The sequence below is a fragment of the Ciconia boyciana genome, chromosome 8 (assembly GCF_034638445.1).
Source record: "Ciconia boyciana chromosome 8, ASM3463844v1, whole genome shotgun sequence".
Lineage (NCBI taxonomy): Eukaryota > Metazoa > Chordata > Aves > Ciconiiformes > Ciconiidae > Ciconia > Ciconia boyciana.
Genome location: NC_132941.1, coordinates 10,192,529 through 10,214,538, shown reverse-complemented (window position 1 = coordinate 10,214,538; position 22,010 = coordinate 10,192,529). Strand labels below are relative to the sequence as shown.

Here is a 22,010-nt window from a genome sequence, read left to right as displayed (position 1 = left end):
TCCCTTTGAAAGGCAGAAGCTGCAGCCAGAAGCACAAGACTAATTTCTAAAATTTTGCCAAATAATGCACCAGCTCACATATGTGAAATTAAGTTTTGCCAAGTGTTCGGTGCATAAAAGGCTGCATTAAATCGGGCTGAAGCCCCGCTGGCTGGTGGAACGCTGCGAGGCCGCCCGTGCCCCATTTCCCCAGCGCAGCCGCTCGGCCGCCTCGTCCCTGACAGCAGCACCGCCGGAGGTCTCCCCGTCACCCTGGGGCGCTGGCCGCGCCCCGGCCGCGGCTGCTGGAAGGAAGCCCCGGTTCTGCTGCCGGGCACGGCGGGGGGGGGACCGGCGCTTTCCCGCCCTCATGGACGTACGGAACAAAACCACCCTTCCCGCCAAGGCCTCTGCGCTTCTCAGAGGCCACCCTTCGAGAGGACACCCTGCAGCGAAGCCAGGAGTCTCCCACCCGCGGGTCCGTCGCGGGCCTGCACGCACGGCGCCGTCGCCGCGGGCCCGCAGCCGCCCGCGGCCACCAGAGGGCGGGCGCGGACAGGGCACGGCCGCTCCCGCGCCGGCGGCTTACGGCCGTGCCGGGATTGGCGTCACGTGGCGTGGCGTGATATGATATGACATGCTACGACATGCTACAACATGACATGCTACGACATGACATGATATGATATGACATGATATGATATGACATGACAGCGATATATGATACGACATGACATGATATGACATGATTTGATATGATACGACGAGATATGACATACTAATCAAAATACGGAATTTTTTTATTTTTGTATATTCTTAATGCCTTTTAATCTTTAGTAACAAATTAAGCCTATTGTCAGGCAGAAGATAATATGTTTAATGTGCAGGGTATTCATGGGTAGAATGTATCCGGTTTATATTTAAATATATACACAGAACTAAAAATTACATGGTAATTTTAGAACTAGTGTAATGAATTGTATACGGTTATGTATAGTTTGTTGTTAAGTGTCGTGGTTTAGCCCCAGCCGGCAGCTAAGCCCCACGCAGCCGCTCGCTCGCTCCCCCCCGGTGGCATGGGGGAGAGAATCGGAAGAGCAAAAGTAAGAAAACTCATGGGTTGAGATAAGAACAGTTTCATAATTGGAACCAAATAATAGTAATAATAATAATGAATTGTAATGAGAAGGAAAACAACAAGAGAGAGAGAGGAACAAAACCCCAGGGAGGGAAAAAGAAAAAATAAAATAAAATAATAATAAAAAATTGATACAACTGCTCACCACCCACCGACCGACGCCCAGCCAGTCCCCGAGCAGCGATCGCTACCCCCTGGCCAACTCCCCCAGTTTATATACTGGGCATGACAGCATATGGTATGGAATAGCCCTTTGGCCAGTTTGGGTCGGCTGTCCTGGCTGTGCCCCCTCCCAGCTTCTTGGGCACCTGGCAGAGCACGGGGAGCTGAAAAGTCCTTGCCCAGTGTAAACACCACTTAGCAACAGCCAAAACATCAGCATGTTATCAATATTATTCTCATACTAAAATCCAAAACTCAGCACTATACCAGCTACTAGGAAGAAAATTAACTCTATCCCAGCTGAAACCAGGACATTAAGTTAGTTCTAACGGCTGTGTATACATAGACATCGACACACACACATACACATACACCCACACACACGCGCGCACACAAATTATACACACACACACTCACAGATATATCCATGCACAGATGCGCCCACCCACCCTATACACACAAATACACACACACCCCTTATATACACACACACACACAAATACACATACACGCACCCCTTACATGCACATATATATCCACACACACCCATGCACAAATACACAAAAATAAATATCAACACATAGACCCCCCCCCTTATACACACACATACACACGTCCATATCCACACCCCCCCTCCTTATACACAAATACACACACATGCGCGCGTGCACGCACACGCACAGAGCAACAACGGCGCCGTGGTAACGTCTGCCTGCGGGCCGGGGGGGGAGGGTGAGGTGTGGGGGGGACCCTCTTCACACCTCCCTTTCATGCCATCAAAAACTCAATAATGTAATAATGTAAAAGTCTGTGTATAAGGGGTCTGTGTAAGATATGTGTAGGGGTGTGTGTATATATATACACACACATATATATGAGATATGTGTACATCTGTGTGCGTGCACGTACATGTATATATGTGTACACGTGTGTGTATAAAAAAAGAATGTATGTGTGTATAAGATGTGTACAAGTATGTCTGTGTGTGCACATAAGATGTGTGTGCACGTATACAAAAGCTGCGTGTACTTGTGTATACGTCTACACATATGCATGTGTATGTGTAAGGTATGCGTACGAGCGGGTGTGCAATGACTCCTGGCCTGTCCACCCTGGGGTTTCTGCCGAGTCTGCCCGGTGAGCAGGCCCACAGCTGCCATATGGCCTTTTGGAGGTGCCTGGGACCTTCCTGTGCCACCCCGTCACTTCACTGTTGTGTTGCAATCTGAGGCTGAAGCCCAGCTCTGCCCCTGCCCCCCAGACACCCTCTGTAGTCTCAACATGGAAGGCTTTGATTTTATCACACTATTAAATAGATGTTTCATTTTTTCCCTACTCTGGTGCTGTGGAGTGAGATTTCTGCCTTGACTTCCAGCTTTTTTCTTTTTTTTTCCTCCATGGAGTTAATCTGCAAAAAGCCAATGTATCAGTAATTTCAATCTGACGTAAGCAGGCAGGGTGTGTTTTTGGTTTCCTGGCCTGGAGAAATTAGGTGGGCGATCTCCTCTGATCCACGAACTACTATTTTGATACTTGATTTAAAAATATGTGCTTGGATGTTAGAAATGCTGATTGCTGCCACCAAAGATTCCCATTCCAGTTTTGGAGCCTCCAAAAAGTTTTATAGCAAAGTCTGCCCAGCTGGCACCATCCCAGTGTGGAAAATTTACAAAGTCATACTTGACCCGATAGTGAGATTCTCATAAGCTTTAATAGCTGCCCACTACAAAAACTTTATACATGTTTTATATATTATTTCCATATATATTTTTATTCTGTGTTCACCCTATTCAATGAAAAAAGAATTGTGAACAGGGGAACAAGATTTTTGTTCTATTCTACTAATAGTCCCCCACCTGCCCCAAATACAGCCCTTTCCCATGTCTGCCCACTGTAATCATAGAATCATAGAATCATTTAGGTTGGAAAAGACCTTTAAGATCATCAAGTCCAACCGTAAACCTAACACTACCAAGACCACCACTACACCATGTCCATAAGCACCACATCTACACGTCTTTTAAATACCTCCAGGGATGGCGACTCAACCACTTCCCTGGGCAGCCTGTTCCAATGCTTGACAACCCTTTAGGTGAAGAATTTTTTCCTAATACCCAATCTAAACCTCCCCTGGTGCAACTTCAGGCCATTTCCTCTTGTCCTATGGCTTGTCACTTGGGAGAAGAGACCAACCCCCACCTCACTACAGCCTCCTTTCAGGCAGTTGTAGAGAGCAATAAGGTCTCCCCTCAGCCTCCTTTTCTCCAGGCTAAACAACCCCAGGTCCCTCAGCCGCTCCTCATCAGACTTGTGCTCCAGACCCTTCACCAGCTTCGTTGCCCTTCTCTGGACACGCTCCAGCACCTCAATGTCTCTCTTGTAGTGAGGGGCCCAAAACTGAACACAGTATTCGAGGTGCGGCCTCACCAGTGCTGAGTACAGGGGCACGATCGCTGCCCTAGTCCTGCTGGCCACGCTATTTCTGATACAGGCCAGGGTGCTGTTGCCTTTCTTGGCCACCTGGGCACACTGCTGCCTCATGTTCAGCTGGCTGTCAACCAACACTCCCAGGTCCTTTTCCAGCAGGCAGCTTTCCAGCCACTCTTCCCCAAGCCTGTAGCGTTGCATGGGGTTGTTGTGACCCAAGTGCAGGACCTTGCTCTTGGCCTTGTTGAACCTCACACAGTTGGCCTCAGCCCATCAGTCCAGCCTGTCCAGGTCCCTCTGCAGAGCCTTCCTGCCCTCAAGCAGATCAACACTCCTGCACAACTTGGTGTCATCTGTGAACTTACTGAGGGTGCAATCGATCCCCTCGTCCAGATCATTGATAAAGATATTAAACAGAACTGGCCCCAATACTGAGCCCTGGGGACCCCACTTGTGACCGGCTGCCAACTGCATTGAACTCCATTCACCACAATTTGTTGGGCCTGGCCATCCAGCCAGGTTTTTACCCAGCAAAGAGTACACCCGTCCAAGCCATGAGCAGCCAGTTTCTCCAGGAGAATGCTGTGGGAAACGGTGTCACAGGCTTTACTAAAGTCTAAGGTAGACAACATCCACAGCCTTCCCCTCATCCACTAAGCGGGTCACCTTGTCACAGAAGGAGATCAGGTTAGTCAAGCAGGACCTGCCTTTCATAAACCCATGCTGACTGGGCCTGATCACCTGGTTGTCCTGTATGTGCCGTGTGATGGCACTCAAGACGATCTGCTCCATAACCTTTCCTGGCCCCAAGGTCAGGCTGACAGGCCTGTAGTTCCCCAGATCCTCCTTCTGGCCCTTCTTGTAGATGGGCGTCACATTTGCTAACTTCCAGGCAACTGGGACCTCCCCTTTATCAGTCCTGATAAAGGATTGCAAGCGGCTTGGTGAGCACTTCCTCCAGCTCCCCCAGTACCCTTGGGTGGATCCCATCCGGCCCCATAGACCTGTGTGTGTCTAAGTGGTGTAGCAGGTTGCTAACCATTTCCCCTTGGATTATGGGGCTTCATTCTGCTCCCCATCCCTGTCTTCCAGCTCAGGGGCTGGGTACCTGGAGAACTACTGTTAAAGCTGAGGCAAAGGCAGCATTAAGAACCCCAGCCTCTTCCTCATCCTTTGTCACTATGTTTCCCCCCACGTCCAATAAAGGATGGAGATTTTCCTTAGCCCTCCTTTTGGTGCTAATGTGTTTACAGAAATATTTTTTTATTGTCTTTTACGGCAGTAGCCAGATTAAGTTCTAGTTGGGCTTTAGCCCTTCTAATTTTCTCCCTGCATAACCTCACGACATCTTTGTAGTCCCCCTGAGTTGCCTGCTCCTTTTTCCAAAGGTCATAAACTCTCCTTTTTTTCCTGAGTTCCAGACAAAGTCCTCAGTTCACCCAGGCCAATCTTCTTCCCCGCCTGTTCGTCTTTCGGCACGTGGGGATGGTCTGCTCCTGCACCTTTAAGATTTCCTCCTTGAAGAATGCCCAGCCTTCCTGGACTCCTTTGCCCTTCAGGACTGCCTCCCAAGGGACTCTGTCAACCAGTCTCCTAAACAGGCCAAAGTCTGCCCTCTGGAAGTCCAAGGTAGCAGTTCTGCTGACCCCCCTCCTTACTCCTCTGAGAATCAAAAACTCTGTCGTTTTGTGATCGCCGTGCCTAGGAGAGCCTCCGACCGTCACATCACCCACAAGTCCTTCTCTGTTCACAAACAAGAGGTCCAGCGGGGCACCTTCCCTAGTTGGCTCCCTCACCAGCTGTGTCAGGAAGTTATCTGCCACACGCTCCAGGAACCTCCTAGACTGTTTCCTCTCTGCTCTGTTGTATTTCCAGCAGACTTCTGGTAAGTTGAAGTCCCCCACGAGAACAAGGGCTAGCGATCGTGAGACTTCTCCCAGCTGCTCATAGAATATTTCATCTGCCTCTTCATCCTGGTGGGGTGGTCTGTAACAGACTCCCACCATGATATCTGCCTTGTTGGCCTTTCCCGTGATTCTTACCCATAAGATATCCCCTTTCCCCCTCCCATCTCCTTCCCTTCCCATCTCCCTGTCTCGGATTCTGCAAGTGTGGCTGGGCAGGCAGTGAAACATGCTGCCATCTGTGCAGACCTGCCAGCAAATGCACACAGGGGTGGTTTGGCCCCTTGGTTTTTGTCTTTTGAAATAAGTAGGGAGCTGTGTGCCTGTCTCTCAGATGATGTACTAAGTCTTGTGTGTGTGTGTGTGTGTCCAGCAAACGCCGGCTCATTGTTACAGAGAGACACTGAAGAGACAAGAGACAAAAATAAAATAAGAAATTTGTATTGAATATTTATTTTGATAAACATTGTGTACTCCAAACAACTACACGTTATTTCAGTTGTAAGCCACAATCTGTTGGAACCAATGTCCCAAGAGCTCTTGTCATCATAAACCAGACAGTCAATACATTACCACGGTCTGCGGACATAGAGACCTTTCAAGTGCAAAGCAGATTATCAGAAAAGACATATTGCTGACCTCCTTAACAACCTGGACAATGCTAAACTCCAGTAAAAATGCTTCATATGTCTGCAATTTAGTTGTCTTAGTGCCATTGTAATAAATTAATAGAAAATATATCTTTTTTCATTGGAAAGTCAATAAGAAAATGTACAAACATCTAACTCCGAAAAAGGACCAGCTATTTCGGTGACAGGTAAAACAAGTGTTTGAACAGAGGCAAAAACCCCAACCATCCAAACAAACAAACAGACAAACAAACAAAATGCAATCAAAAAAACCCCACTCTACCAATGGCAACTGTGTAGGCAAACATGGAAACATTTGCAGTAATAAAACCTTACAAAGAGGGTAACAGCAGCTTGTGCAGGGACTGTTAAAAGGATGTACAAAGAACAAGCAGTCAGGTAATTCACTAGTCAAAATGTGCACGCGCAATTTCTAGAACAGTCAAAGATTAAAAAGTAATCATATGGCACAAAACTATTGCTGACTGGTGATGGTATTAGGCTTCGTTCTGTCTTCAGAGCAACACACTGGCTTCATCCCATAAAGGTCGATGGGAGCCCTTTGCATTTCACAGGCGCATCTGCCCCGTTACACTCTGCTACGATGCTCTATTATCCCTCAGGCTTACAGACTGCAGTGATCCCACACTCCATATTCACAGCGTGAGACCCACCCTAGCTCCAAAACAGGCCCCATGTGACAAGCTTTGCATGATAGAACAAGCTACTTAAAAGTTTTCTTCTCTTAATAAGATGAGATTTTTTAGGAAAGAAAAAAAAAAGTTTTTCCTAGAGCCAAGTCTTATGATTTCACCCTGAGAATTCCCAAAATAGTAAAATTAGAAGCTACAGTTTAGCACAAAGGCAGCGTGCTTGTAGAAGGTGAACAAACCAGTCTAGGGGATAGACCCACCTGGCATGATCCTACCGGGCATTTACAGAGAGCAGGAGAAGGGAAATCGCTGGTGACCCAGTGACTTGGTGCACCATGGAGGGCAACCCTTGCCCCGGGGGGTTGTACAAAGCCAAATCCCAAACCAGGTACATTCTGAGCCCAGCTTTCCTGCCCACCGTTTGTCAAGTGCTCATGAAATAAATACTCCTGCTTTGGTCCATCTCTAGGAAGCAAGTGTGTTCCACTAACACCAGTGCAATGATATCAACAGATTTGCCTCAGGACAGCGAGGAGGTTTAGACAACCCAGAGTAATGTACTCAAGGGACTTTTTTTTAGTCTATTTGCTTGACTTCAGGGATCTGGCTCTGTTTTGACTATCAGATAATGTCAGATAAATGACGTTTGGATAGTCACGGTTGAACCATAAACGAGACTGACTTTTTCAAGGAATAGTTTGTGAAATCCCCAAACCATCATAAGCCATTGGGGGAAAAACAACCCACCTTACTTGCCTTTTACAAGTGTTGCACATTCATTCTGGAAATGGCACAAATGCCTAAAGAGCACTCATTGACAGACTCTTGTTGAGAAGCAAGGGAGGGAAAGCTTGGCTCTTCCTTTTTTTTTTTTTTAAAATACAATACACATGACATTCAGTGAGTTCAAAACAACGGTATAATAAGACTGAAAAGAACATTTCCAGTTTCAAAACCCAGGAGAGTCTTGATGGTAATGAAACCTACAGTACTATCTAAATTTTGCTCATGGTTGCTTTGACTTTCAGAGCAATTGATCTAAATTAAGCGTATAGAGTGCAACACCTGCCTAGCCTTTGGAATGACACACAAAATGGTTGCTCTTTCATTCTAGCTGCAAGATAGCATTTCTGATACTGTGGAAAAAAAGCAACTTAATTACATGAGCTTTAATTAAAACACAGCAAAATGAAGTAACCATCAGCAACTAGAATAATTTCTATAGCAATGGGGGCAGGCAGAGACAAAGTGGGGAAACAAACCCAGATATTATTGGCAAAATTGACATTCTATGTGCTTTGAAAAGCTCTTCATCCTGTCTTTTATCCCTTCTTAGATTTCTTAGAATAGCCACAGGCTCCGGAGATGCCTTCATGGCATTTCTGAGCAACAGACAGAAATATTACTGAACACTGGAAGTGCTTACAATGGTTGACAAGATAATGTTTAATTTCCCAGCTTCAAGAGATGTCCCTGCAGGAGTCCTGATTCACACTAATCTGCCTTCATTACCAAGATATTGCTTTGAAGAAGGGGGAAAGGAGGTACAAGACATCCAACTAGTGTATGGGGAGTCCCACTCCAATTCTTCAGCTACCTGGTAAGACCTCTGTCACCTTCTATCCAGATCTCACGTTACTCTTCCAGGACGACCAAGACACTCATGCCCTTAAGCCTGAGGACACGATCAGAAGGCAACACACAGCAGAGCAGTCTGATCCCATTCCCTCTGACCGCCCTGGAAAGGCAAGGGCCATTCATCCTATCTGAGGTTGAATAAGGTGAGTCCCAGCATTCCCAGTTAAAAACTGGAAGCCTTGAGCAGCATGCTCTCTTTGACTGGCTACCATAAACCCTCTAGACTGATCCTGAACATTATTAGACAGAGGGACTGTATGGGAAGGGCTGAGAAAATATATGTGCTGATTGACATTGCTTTCCTTCTAGCCTACAGCTGCTTGTTGAAGGAAAACTTCCTTTTGAACAACCACTATTAAAAAACCTTGATCCATAGGAGAAATGCAGTTTTCTGAGCAAGCAGAAAGATGTGGTTTCATCAGTCTCCGCTGGCATGTTTTATCTTCTCCTGCTCTCATCTCTTCCCCAACTATGTGCCAAGGCTTAACATGTACAACACAGATCCCAAAAAGCTTGATCAAACGTCATAGAAGCTTTAGGATAAATTCTTACTGTGCAGTTATATTTCCCAGTGTCTAGGTAATTATTCAAATATGCTCTTCCTATCTTAGATCTTCAACCAGCCTTTGAGTTGGCATTCCATGTTTATGTGAGCAGCTAGCTACACTATGGAAAAAAAAAAGTGTTTGGACAACTTAGAGGTTGGTAAAAACAATAATCCTCGATGGCCTTCAGATCTAGAACTCCCCCTTTGAGAGGCAGCACATAAGTTAGTCTGTCACAGGGGTGCTGATAAAACCAGCACCTTGCAAAACAGATCAAACCTTGCTTAGTAACATGAGAGTCAACGTGGCATCAGTGAGCAAGTCAACCAGCGAGGAGCTGGTGATCACAGAACATACGCTGATCACAGAGGAAGGCTTTTCTGTCACATGTGGCCACTCTAGCTACTTACAGTAAGATTTCTTTTAGAACAACAACAACAACAACAAAATGCTACACCTCTGGAGCTGGCAAGATGCCTGCGGTGAGCAGTCAGTAGTCCGTCCCATGGGGGCAGTGGTGGCAGCCAGAAGGCAGAGCAGTGTGTCCTCATAATTTCATTTTCTTCACCACAGGAATTGGCAGTGCTTGATAGATTTTAGCTGAGTTCTCATTAGTGACCAGCTTCACCCAGACAGGACGGAAGCTGCCTTTGAAGCCGACAAAAGCCATTTTTTCTGCAAATCAGAGCAAATACATTAGGAGTGTGTCGGGGCTGCACCAGAAAAACACCCGTGTGCAGGGCTACACCCAATGGCTGGATGGATGCAGGTGGACAGGAGCACACGTGCACACAAACTTTGCCAATTATGCATTCTCTAGGTATTAAAGAAACACTTTCCTAATGAAGCTTAATTACAATTTTATTTACATGTTATATGCTTCCATTAATCAACAATGCGTGATACGTAGCAGAGGAGAAAGAGAGAAGGAAAAACCCTTCCTAGTAGGCAGCTTGAGCTATCTGTTGACGCTATCATTATTTGCATGGTGGGTACACTCAAAACCCTTTCCTGCTTGGGGAAGGTGAGGGGATGATGGGGGACAGGACCACAGACAAGACCTACGTTAGAGAGTATAACACACACACAAAAGAGGAAAGTGTGCCAAAAGCTCACAGCTAGAGCTGATCAGAGCAATGTGCACAATAGAGCAATATTCTAGTGCAATATGTGATGCTTTGAAATCGATATGCTTTGTGCCATCAAGTCGGAATTTTGTTTCAAGAGAAAACCACCTAAAAATAAGTTCAGACAAGTAAAAAATCCTGTTTTGGGGCATTTAGTGGGAAAAAAGTCCAATATTCCTATTGTTAAAATGCCTTTTTATTTATAATGAATCTGGAAAATCAAACTGAATTCTTTACTTCTAAGAACAACTGCCAGAGCGCTTTTTCCATCTACAGTATTAAACTGAGTGCTGTTATCCAAAGCTGCAGTGGATACAACCTCACTGAATAAATAAATGACTGCTCCCAGGATGTTTGAGCACATGCTGGTAGAAACAAGCAAGGCAAAGTTTAGAAGAAGGGAAAAAGGTCCCTTTACTGGAACCAGGGGAGGGGAATAGATCAAAGGGGTTTAGAATTGCATTTTAAAAAAGTGGTTACCTTTTAACCTAAAACCGTCTCCTGCTCCAAGTTTCTCCAGTACTTTAGTCCATGGTCCTCTTGAAATGAATCTTCCTTTAGATGTCACCAGCACTATGGAGCTGAAGGAAACAAAGCCATTTATAAACAGATGAAGAGTCAGAACACATTCCTCGCTTGTCTGTCTTGAGCACTGGTAACTCCTGCCTGTGTGACTCAAAGACACCCATGAACTACAGTGGTTTCTGCTTTAATGGCTTTTGTCAATGCTTTCCCACAGCTTAGTCATATATTCACATTTCCAATCATGCAAAACCCATTAGGAAGCTGACAGACGTCACTTTTTTTTTTTTTAAACAGTGTTTTCTAGAATGATTGAAATGTTTCCAACCAGCAGTTCCATCCTGCTTTGCTCAGAAAGGAACATGCTTTCCCTGGGATGCTCTGAGCAAGTCTCAAATAATTTATTGTTCTTACATCATTAGTAGGATGAAGCCCGAAGAAATTAACTTCTTTGAGGTTTTTGCTGGCCTGATGCTTTTCCTTCATTTTCGGTGTGCTTTTGCTTAAAAAGTGTATTATTGTTGTTGTTGTTGTTGTTGTTATTATTATTATTATTATTATTGCCTTACTTGCATGTACTGTATTTCACCTCAAAATTCTCAGGGTCTTCTACAAATGCCAAGTGATAAACAAAAGACATGAGGTAAGTGCATTAAGCTAATGCAAATATGTAAATGCTTGGGTAAGAGTTGGTAACTGCCTAGGCTTAATTCTAAAAGGGTAGAATAAAAACCCAAATTAAACATGAAGGGATAATCTTACAGTGAGAATTGTCCATAGAGAAGCACAGGCCAGTCAGTGACGTTAACCTCCTTACTTCCTACAAGATGCACAAACGCCTCCACTGGTTATCTCAAAGCGTACGGAGGAAGAGCTATGCTCCAGTGAGTTCAATGGAAGTGTTGCTATTAAGCTCAGGGGGTCTGGGATATCATCCTTGTTCAGCTCCTAATTAAAGCTGCATCACAGAGTAATTGAGCAAATGCTTAGATGAAATTATTTTGTTCCACCTTGCAGGGTTTCCATGAATGAAACTTCCCTGACTGAAATGGCATTTGCAGTCTTGCAGAATGAGAGCCTTGCTGGGTCTCCTTTCCTTTATCACAGTGGATACTAGTAGCTAAAATTAATTAGGCACGGTTCCTGCTGAGCTCAAGCCCTGAGCTACTGAGTGCAGCAGTTACCTCTTAACACCTCAGCTGGAACTGGAAGTGTTCAGGGGAAATGGCAATGGGGGGTGGCAGAGGAACAAGAGGAGCAAAAGAGTTAAGAGTCATCAGGACTTTTCCTAGAATAAACCTGAGGTGTTAAAATACTCCAGTGCTTACAAGAGTGGATTGAGCTGGCAGGCTGGTTTTGAGTACTTTGCAAATGCTGAATCACCTCTTTTTTCTTTCTTCAGTTCACTAAAATCATTACCTTCTATTAAGCCTTTCCTGCTATGGAAGTTTAAAATAAATTCACCAGATGTTTTGTTTTCTTATCCCTGGGAAACTCATCAGAAAAGTGGATTTATTTAAAAAAAAGGAATTTGGTCTGCAGAGAATTGCTTAAATGAACAAAGAGGCTTGTCCTTGCTAGAAACACCTCTTCTCACATCCCCAAACACATAAACCTAAAAGTTGTTCTAGCAGTCTCTTCATGAGAGACTGGTGGGGCCCCTTCCCCTCCGTTAGCACCATCTCTCTCTACAGCCCGTGCTCTGCATTGTGGCGGGGAGAGGTGACAAGAAGCTGCTGGCTGTACAGTCCCGCTGTCTGCACGGTGTCCGCATCTGAATAACTCTTTCATCCAGCAAATGGATGAAAGATGTCCCATGGCTATAGCTGAAGCCCTTGCCTGATCAGATTGGAAAGGCTTGCAGGGGATGTGCTGGGAAAACTTTGGTGAAAGAAGGACAATAATTTGGGGGTTCAATCCTTGCAAAGACACAGCTGAGTGAGACCTGAGAGGTGCTGACCATGTTGGGTCAACTGCCAGTCCTAATCCTAATCCTAATCCTAATCCAGTCCCAACACTAATCCAGAGAAGACAATGAGGCTCAGAAAGACTCAAATATACCTGAAGTCTAAATACGATTCAAACCTCTGAAGTAAGAAAGAATCCAGGAGCTGGATTTAGCCAGGATTGAGATTGGAATTTTTTGCAAAGGAGGATGATGGCCTGTCTGAAAAGCTCTCTTATTTTTTTTATGAAAGAAAAGTGAGAAACTACCATGCTTCTCTGCAGTAACTACTTGATGTATTTTTTTGTAACCTTCAGAATTATTTAAGACAGTAGGAACACATCTGTATCCACCTGCATGGCGCCCTGCTGAAACTTCCCCCAAGTCTCTAGAAGAAATGCTATAACAATATCCTGTTGATCTGCTCACAGTTATTTCAGATGATTCATCAACAAAGCAATCATATTTGTCTGAAATATTACATACCAGATTTCAAATCAAACCAGATTTAATAACAATGAAATATATTAATTTCCCAATACCACTCCACAAAATAATAGGAGAACAACCCCTTTGGTTAAAGGGTTTCTGATGTTGTTCCCAATCCTATTCCAGTAGATGAACCTACTGCCCTCCAGGATGCAGGAACATGCGTTGGCTACTTACCACCCAATTGCAAAACTCTGCTTTTCTGGCTGCCCATACGTAAAAAATAAAAGCATCCAGCCCTTAGGTCTGGGCAGGGAACATGTGCAAAGAGGAATGTATTTTATTAGTGGAATTGTCTGTGACTGGAGAGAGTATGCAGGCAATAGAAAAATGTAAACTGTGCACATCTGTACCGATAAGTGCTGAGAGTTTATTTGTGAATTTAAGTCTGCAGTTTGTCTGTAACCCACAAGATAAATGTAGATCTGCAGTTTATTAATCAAATGTAGCTCTGCAGTTTATCTGGGGCTTGATCAGTTCCTAAATCAGAGTCTGCATCCTTCTGCTGCCTGCACGTCCTGCTCACATTTGGACTCTATTGGAGTTGGCAGGCACAAAAGCACATTGTTAGCCGGGTCAGTCTGGCCCATGTTGGGTGGCAAAAACCACGAAAAAGATGAGTGTTGTACAGCATTCTTGTACATTGCACCTTAGTAACACCAGATTATTTACTCACTGATCTTTGATGTTGTTGACATAATTTTCTATCTGTGCTGGAATTCCTTGTAGAATTGAGTTTTTGAATATTACTCGATCAACAACTTTTCCATGATGTCCGTCAATCACAACCAGTTGGATACCCTCATCAGTGAGGAAGAATCTGACACCGTCAACCTGTGCATGGGGAAAAACATTCTTGATCTATCACAGTAACACAATTGCAAACAACCACCTGTAAGAAGCACGGATAGTGTTGAGTCATGGGACTACTCTTTCTATCAAAGGGCAGAATTCCAGATCTCTGAGGTCAAGCTGTCCTGCATTTTTGCTAATATGGGGAAGTTACAGCCTTTTTTTTGCAAAATACAAAGCAAAAGTGCCCTGAATCTGACTATCCATGGTAACTTCGTAAGCAAGTTTTCTATAAAAATGAAGCAAATATCTTAGAATTTTGTCCCATAAAGTTCTCTGGGAGGACCTGCTCACCTCAATGTATGCAAAGTCATCCTTTAGGTGGAAGTACTGTTTCTTATAAGTTTCTATTTTCACTTCGAGTAGGTGGTCCTTAGTCTTCTGTTTACAAAAAAACAAACAAAAAAAGGAGAGAAAAGTGTTTTTCTAGTGAGGATGTCCATTACCTGAACATTGCATTTTCAGAAAGCATTTTAAACCTTGAAATTCAATCAACAAGAAAACTACATAATAAGCACCGACTTGCCAAATTACATTGCTAATGAGACTGGGCACAGTGGTAACCTCTCTGCTCATCCTGTCAGCATTTAAATTGTTTCACCAAATGGCAGAGCATAAGTGATTCTCACTTTGCAGAGCTGACACATAATTCTCTGAGGCTTTGCTGTGCATTCCTGCTTCAAGGGTGATGAGTGGAAAAAAAAACCAAACCAAAAACCAGATAAATATCCCACTCCCTCCCCCAGAACCAGACTGGATCGGATACAGTGTTGTACAAAATCCTTTATATGAATGAGACACTTGGCTATGCAGTTCCTTCTCTGACACTGCTGTTCTTATAGCCTGGAGGAGCTGGAGGCCAGGCAAGAAACCTCGTGTCTCTCCAGAATTACATTCCCTGGACCAACCTGTCTTCCAGCTCATCACTTTTCACCTTGTGCTTTTAAGCACAGCACTTCACAACAGAGCCCCAAAAGACTAAGTATCCAACTTCAACGGAAGTCTTGGCTGGCTCTGTCCTTCCAGGACCTGGGCTCTCTACATGTGCAAGGATCTGTTTCATACTGTTTCACATACCTGGACCATTTCAGAAAATCACACACACACACACACACACACAGACAGAATTGTGTAGGTTGGAAAAGACCTTTAAGATCATCGAGTCCAACTGTAAACCTAACACTACCTAGACCACCACTGTACCATGTCCCTAAGCACCTCATCCAAATGTCTTTTAAATACTTCCAGGGATGGCGACTCAGCCACTTCCCTGGGCAGCCTGTTCCAATGCTTGATAACCCTTTCAGGAAAGTAAAATTTCCTAATATCCAATCTAAACCTCTCCTGATGCAACTTGAGGCCATTTCCTCTCGTCCTATCATTTGTCACTTGGGAGAAGAGACCAACCCCCACCTCTCTACAGCCTCCTTTCAGGTAGTTGTAGAGAGCGATAAGAACTCCCCTCAGCCTCCTTTTCTCCAGGCTAAACAACCCCAGTTCCCTCAGCCGCTCCTCGTCAGACTTGTGCTCCAGACCCTTCACCAGCTTCGTTGCCCTTCTCTGGACACGCTCCAGCCCCTCAATGTCTCTCTTGTAGTGGGGGGCCCAAAACTGAACACAGTATTCGAGGTGCGGCCTCACCAGTGCTGAGTACAGGGGCACGATCACTTCCCTAGTCCTGCTGGCCACACTATTTCTGATACAAGCCAGGATGCCATTGGCCTTCTTGGCCACCTGGGCACACTTTGGCTCATATTCAGGCGGCTGTCGACCAACACCCCCAGGTTCTTTTCTGCCGGGCAGCTTTCCAGCCACTCTTCCCCTAGCCTGTAGCGTTGCATGGGGTTGTTGTGACCCAAGTGCAGGACCTTGCTCTTGGCCTTGTTGAACCTCATACAATTGGCCTCAGCCCATCGATCCAGCCTGTCCAGGTCCCTCTGTAGAGCCTTCCTCCCCTCAAGCAGATCAACACTCCCGCACAACTTGGTGTCGTCTGCAAACTTACTGAGAGTGCACTCAATCTCCTCATCCAGATCATCGATAAAGATATTAAACAGGCACAGGATATACTGAATCTGGTACAAGGTCTTTCTATGTGGGCACAGTATGTGCCAGAACTACAGATTTACACTGGCAATAAGTCTGTGGTAAGAAATCAACTACTTTACCAGTTGTGCACTAGAGAGCTTCTTAGGCATTGGCACTTCTACTATTGGTGTCTCTATGTACTTGGGATAGGCCATGGCTTCACAGTCGCTGATGCCAGCCGTCTTTGGGATCACAGCTTTGATCCTTATTCGTTCACAGCCTTTGACAGAGCAGAAAGCAAATTTCTCCTTCTCATTTTGAGCTTTGAGTTTCAGAAACAGCAGCCTGCAGGTAGGGGAGAAGAGTGAACAGCATCCTTGAGACTTCTGTGCAAAAAATTACTAACTCCCAGTTTTGGTGGACTCCTTCCTAATGCTTTGCAATAATGTGAGTTGCAAACCCTCAGTGTCAATGTCTGCATTTTATAATGCTCAACATACCACATGCAAATAAAAGGGGACACACATCTCAGAAATGGTTTGGGGAGGTCGGGGATCTTAAGACAGAGAAATTAGATGACACCTGAACTCTCTTTGAGCTCTATTTTATAATTATACTTTTATGTAGAAATACATGGTTTGTATTTTAGGTCTCTCTTTCCCGTTATTTTAATTCTTAATAACAGACTTTTCACTCTTAGTTCCTTTGCATCCCTGTCGTGGTGTTTACAAATGGTTGCTGTTCAAAACAAAAAGGGTTGGGTGTGTCTCCAGTTCAGTTTCATGGTCTGCACTTTGCTTTTGTCTTTTTTTTCTAATTTGTATTCACTTGGCAAAGCATTTCCCAGAGTAATTGGCAGTGCAGCAGAGGCTATGAATGACTGGCAGCCGTGGGAGTCCCAGGAAAATTAAATGCTGGTCACATTCCCAGAAAGACTTTCTGTTTTTGTTGTGATCCCCGCTAATGGCATTAGCCAAACAGCTCACGATTCCAGCAGCTTTCTCAAAGCGGTGTCCAAATCGGCAAGGCCTGCTTCCTTACCCAGTGTCCTCATCCCAGTAGTAGTATCCTTTGCTAGGATATCTGTGCTCCAATTTCTCCATTTGAGAGGTTCTATAGAAGGTTCCAGTTTTGTACGTTTTCTTGAAAAGACGATTGTGGATGTCTGAGAGAATGGAAAATGTTGTCCCTTTAGGATAGCAAAACCCTACTTGGATCCAGTCGTTCCTAAAAATAGCAAAGACCCACATTATAACAAATCGACACTTGACTATTATTTTCCTGGGCATGCTAGAAGCCAAACTAAATAATTCACTCTGAAATGTAACAATTTTTTTCCAGGCAGTTAAAATTTTAATGGTTTGGGGTGAATCAATGCAATGTAAATTAGACATAACAACCATGGGTTAGTTAAGCAATGTGGGTCAGATCTGGTCCTGACTTCTACACCTGTGACTTCCATGCACCAGGAGTGAATTAGCTGTAGGCTTCTAAAAATGAACTGTGTTATCTTGCAGGGCTTCCCGGGGGAGGAAACAGGAATCTGAGATTCAAATGGAAAGATGGTGAGCATAATGGACTTCCTGGAACAAGCATGTTCATTCTGGAAGAGCTCATAAGACGATGACCTCACCCATTAAAAATGTGCAGTTACATTACTGGGCTGGAATGTTGGACTTCAGTTGGATCACTCACTTGTTGAAGTTGATGAGCCATATGGCCAGCTCTTCAGGGGCTGTCTTGTCCCAGTGGATGGTGTAGCCTTTCCTCAGAGTTATAACTGGCTGATACTGCTGGTAATGAGTGCTTTTGCTCAAAGCCCCTTCCAAGTAGAGTGGGTGATTGTGGTAGTCATTTTTTATTATTTTCATTTTCAGGTTGGCTGGCTTGTAGGCTTGGATGTATATCTAGATGAAAAAAAAAGATCACCAAGGGTTTAATGAATGACAGTAAAACATTAAAGGCACAGCTACACAATAGACGTGAACTTGTGCGAGGCCTGTGACTTCAGCAGTGACCTGTATGCCGTACACGTATATTCAGTTTCTTAGGCTTCCTTTTCAACAAAGTAAACTGCTTTCAGAAAAAAAGAAGGATCATTTCCTCATGCACTGAGTTCAAGAGTATGTGCCAGTCAAGGCTTCAAACAGGCCTGCATTAGGGCTAAGTGTTTCACAGCGTTAATGGCAACCGTCAGCAGTGGGACAGTATCTACCTCAGACATCTGATGTCTACTGAACAAGGACCCTTCTGTCTGGATATCAGAAGCAGGAAAAGCAGCTCAGTGGTTACAAATTGGCTTTATTGGCACTACACAGAAAAAAAACAACAGTTGCAACACCTAAGACAAAAACAGGCACTACACATCAGAGGAAAGTGAGGACTCTCTGAAGGCAGCAGCATTCAGAGCTTGTGTGGTAGGAAGAATGGTTTGGTGGTTACACAACAGGATGAAAGATCATGAGAGCTGAAGTCTAATTTCGACTGCTCAGCACATTTCCCGTAACACTGTGGGCAACACTTCCCTACATAAATCAAGGAAAAATAACTAGCCAACAGACCATAGATTTATGAATATTAATCTGTTAATGCTCATGGAGCTCTTAGGGGACTTCAGGCAGAAGTTGTTAGAGCTGTTAACAGTCAAGGCCAAAGTATCTGAAAATGTACCACAGTATCCTCATGTTCAAAACCACCTGTGGAGACATGCAGATAAATAAACCCTGAGCACCCCGAAGAAAGTCCATTTCTAAAGGTCAGGCTTTACAGTGCCAAGAAATTTAAAATAAAATAAAGCCATAATGATACTGCAAGGTAAGCAGCTTTACCTGTGCAAAGTGTCCGCTGCAGATGGAACCTCTCCAGTCGGGCACGTCAATGCAGTCAGGGTGCTTGATTAACCAGTTATCTTCTTTTATCAGGTATGAGCCTGGATATTCTGACACAGAGCCATCTACATCATGAAAAACTGATGTTTTGTCACCATCCATATCCAGATCATTGAACCAGGGTCCAGGTTCTCCAAAGAAGACCCTTGAGGTAATCTAAACAAAACGGTGAAACACATTTACATCTCCAGAAAGGCATTAATCACTTACAATACAGAGCAAAGGATGGCTTTGGTAACTAGAGTGGCTCAAAGGACCCATTTTCTGACTTTATTTGGCATTGGAAAGTAGCTTGGACAAGAAAATGGTGTTGGGTTTGTGGGTCAACTTGTGCATGAAGAAATCTGTGTACACACTAACATCACCATTCTTTAAATGGCCACAGATTTTGGCTGCTCAGCTTGAGACATTGTAGACTTGATGTTCAATGGCTCTGAGGCCCCATGACTCCAGATGAAGTCTGGGGTTGCAAGTCCTCTGAGATAGCACTTATGTGGTAATAAAACTATGAGCTTCTGAAACTGAGCATCCAAAAATGGCAGCACCAAAATCATTGGGTTTGTTAGTCAGCAGGAACGTCAGTGTCATTTGGTACAGGAATATTAGGATTGTCTCTCCTTTGCCTGCACACTGCCTCTTCATTAAGCCTGAAGTCAGTGTAGAGCTGGGTCAACACACGTAAAAGGTGTGTTTGATTTATCAGACAGAGCAGACACAGATTTCCCTGCTGACCATGGGAGAAAGGCTAAAACAACCAGAATTTCAGCCTCAGCTGTGAGAAGGTTTGTTTTAAAATTCTGGAGGAAGGTTCAGGAGACGGTGTGATTTCACTAGAGCCACTTCACTCATTGTCTGCTAATATATTTTTAAGGTTCCAAAGCCACATAAAGTAACACTGATGCTGGGAACAATCAGCGACCTCCCCTGGGAAATGACTTCAGGCGACTTCGGACTGGTATTTTTATCCAGCGTAAATAAATGTCATGTCACAAGCCTGCCTGGTGCTATGTGAGAGAGTGACCAACCAACACTTTTAGGGGAATTTTGCCTTTCCCATCCCACTTGCCACAAGGATCACTCGTCAACACTTTTCCTGACATGCAAGCAAGTCTGCTAATTTTTTGAAAGCTAAGCAACCCAAATCATTTCGTCCCAAGCACTTTATTTATTTATTTGTTTGTGATGTTTGGCAGTTGGATTTAACAGCTGCTAGAGGTGAACCTCAGCAAACCAGTTAGCACATATTTGTGCAAGCAAATACAAAAATAACTCAAAAGCACAGACCCCAGGACAGGTTCAGACCAGCACCCAGAAGTTCATACTGTAATTCAAAGTTTGGCAGACCCTTTTTGGCTGGGTCTTGCGCTCATTTGTGTCTGCAGAACTGGAGTCTGTGGAATTACCCTGGTGTGCAGGGCTGCAGAATTACCCAACATCGTCTCAGTTTCACTGGCTGTTTCCCAAAATCAGTATTTTCGATTTCTAGGTGAGTTAGACCTTCCACAACAGACTTCCCTCTGTTGTTGCTTTAATATTATACTGCTGTTGAAAACAAGGCGGCAGATTCTTCTCCCTATTTCAACAGTTTCTGAGACACGCAGAAATGGAAATGATTTCCACTTGAATGTCACTATCTTTTTGAAACTGATGCCTGCTTCTGGTTTGCTGCAAACCTGTCAGAGAATTGGATTTTCTTGTTATTTCTCCCATCCAATTTTCCCTTCCTTAGCTGCTGCCCTCTTTGTTAAACTTCTGGCAAAGACAATGGGCAACCTCCTGAAGGTCTCGTGTTTTCTCCTAAAGGCTGCTACACCCTTTTTTGCCCACAACCCCATTTCCAAGCCAACTGGTAAAGGCCTTTCTGAGAAGGATAACTCACAGGGACGTCTTCAAAATGAATGTTGGTGACGTTGTTGTTGGGGCAGCTCTGCCAGGCATTATTGAGCCGGAAGGCCAGGGCACTCGTGTGCCGGCCGTCCAGGGCAGCGAATTTGCGGAAGGTGCAGTTTTGGACGTTGATCGGTCCGTCGTAGAACTGAATCCCTCGAATGGGAAAATCCCTAAAGCACATTTGGAGGAGGCAGAGAGACTTGGTCATGACACATTAGCATGAGGATGAGAATGTATTCTAGACATGTACAGTCCCACAGCACTTGTTTCTCAGCTGCTTTTATTTTTCACAGCCCTTGGGATGACTCCCGAGTTCATGTTTTGGAAGAGAAGGGATTTCCCTCCTTTTTAGGTCTGTGAAGTCCTCTTATCCTTGCAAGTTCAGCTCAAGTTCTCTCATGTCTGAACAGATCATCTTTATTTGGTCTGTGCTCCTCCAGGGAAGGAACTTACAGCAATGCCAAAGCATTGACCTAAAAATGAATAAATTCATGTTTGCCCCCAGAAATGAGTTCTGCAGCAGTGAAACCTGAAACTCATCAGAGCCATACAGACTCCTTGGGCTAAGTAATGGCAGGGCTAAAAGAAGTCCCACCACATCTTTCAAAGGAACTTGGAGAGAAACTGCAACTCAACTGCAATAAAAAATGGATTTGAAAACAAGGAAAGGTCTTACAATCTATAGCATTGAAAAGAGGTGAAGGGGCAGACTAATGAACCTTTATTAACAGCCTTTCCTGATATCTTCTGCAAGGTAAAGAAGACACCATTTTTCACACTGATTAAGTGAATGGGATACTTAAACTCCTTAAGAGGCTAAGATAAGTTGTTTCAAATTTCACTTATGATAAATAAATTTGACCCCTTCCTCATATGAATGGTTTCCCTTAGACAAGACTTGCCTGCTCCTGTGCATTTGTTCTGTCCCTCTGAGTTTCTGCACACAAAACTGAAGATGAGATATGCCCACATATATTATTATACGTAAAGGATATTAGAAGGAGGGTCGTAGCAGATTGGGTTTTCTTTATTACTGTAGTTAATAATAAGTCTCTTGTATTGCTACCGACAAGCAAAGTTGAGGCGTATAATATGGCAGAAAAAAATCTGAGCTGTGTGTTAACTGTAGGGCTACTGTTAGGATAACTATATTTTTAGGAATAACAACAAAACATAATTGCATTTGCAAACCAA

The 22,010-nt window shown here is 44.3% G+C and overlaps 1 protein-coding gene across 4 annotated transcripts in view; it reads right to left on the bottom strand.

The window, feature by feature from the left end:
• Positions 1–6,041: 6,041 nt before the first annotated feature.
• Positions 6,042–22,010, bottom strand: part of CEMIP (cell migration inducing hyaluronidase 1) — a 118,549-nt gene continuing 102,580 nt past the window's right edge. For all 4 annotated transcript variants that reach the window (XM_072870606.1, XM_072870609.1, XM_072870605.1 and 1 more), the window contains 9 exons: positions 20,806–20,986; positions 18,867–19,082; positions 17,734–17,945; positions 17,080–17,265; positions 16,179–16,383; positions 14,305–14,391; positions 13,835–13,992; positions 10,683–10,783; positions 6,042–9,750 (listed from right to left, as the gene is read on the bottom strand). In XM_072870606.1, coding sequence (XP_072726707.1) covers positions 9,623–9,750; positions 10,683–10,783; positions 13,835–13,992; positions 14,305–14,391; positions 16,179–16,383; positions 17,080–17,265; positions 17,734–17,945; positions 18,867–19,082; positions 20,806–20,986 — 1,474 coding nt within the window. In that variant the 3' untranslated portion in view covers positions 6,042–9,622. The remainder of the gene's footprint in view (positions 9,751–10,682; positions 10,784–13,834; positions 13,993–14,304; positions 14,392–16,178; positions 16,384–17,079; positions 17,266–17,733; positions 17,946–18,866; positions 19,083–20,805; positions 20,987–22,010) is intronic.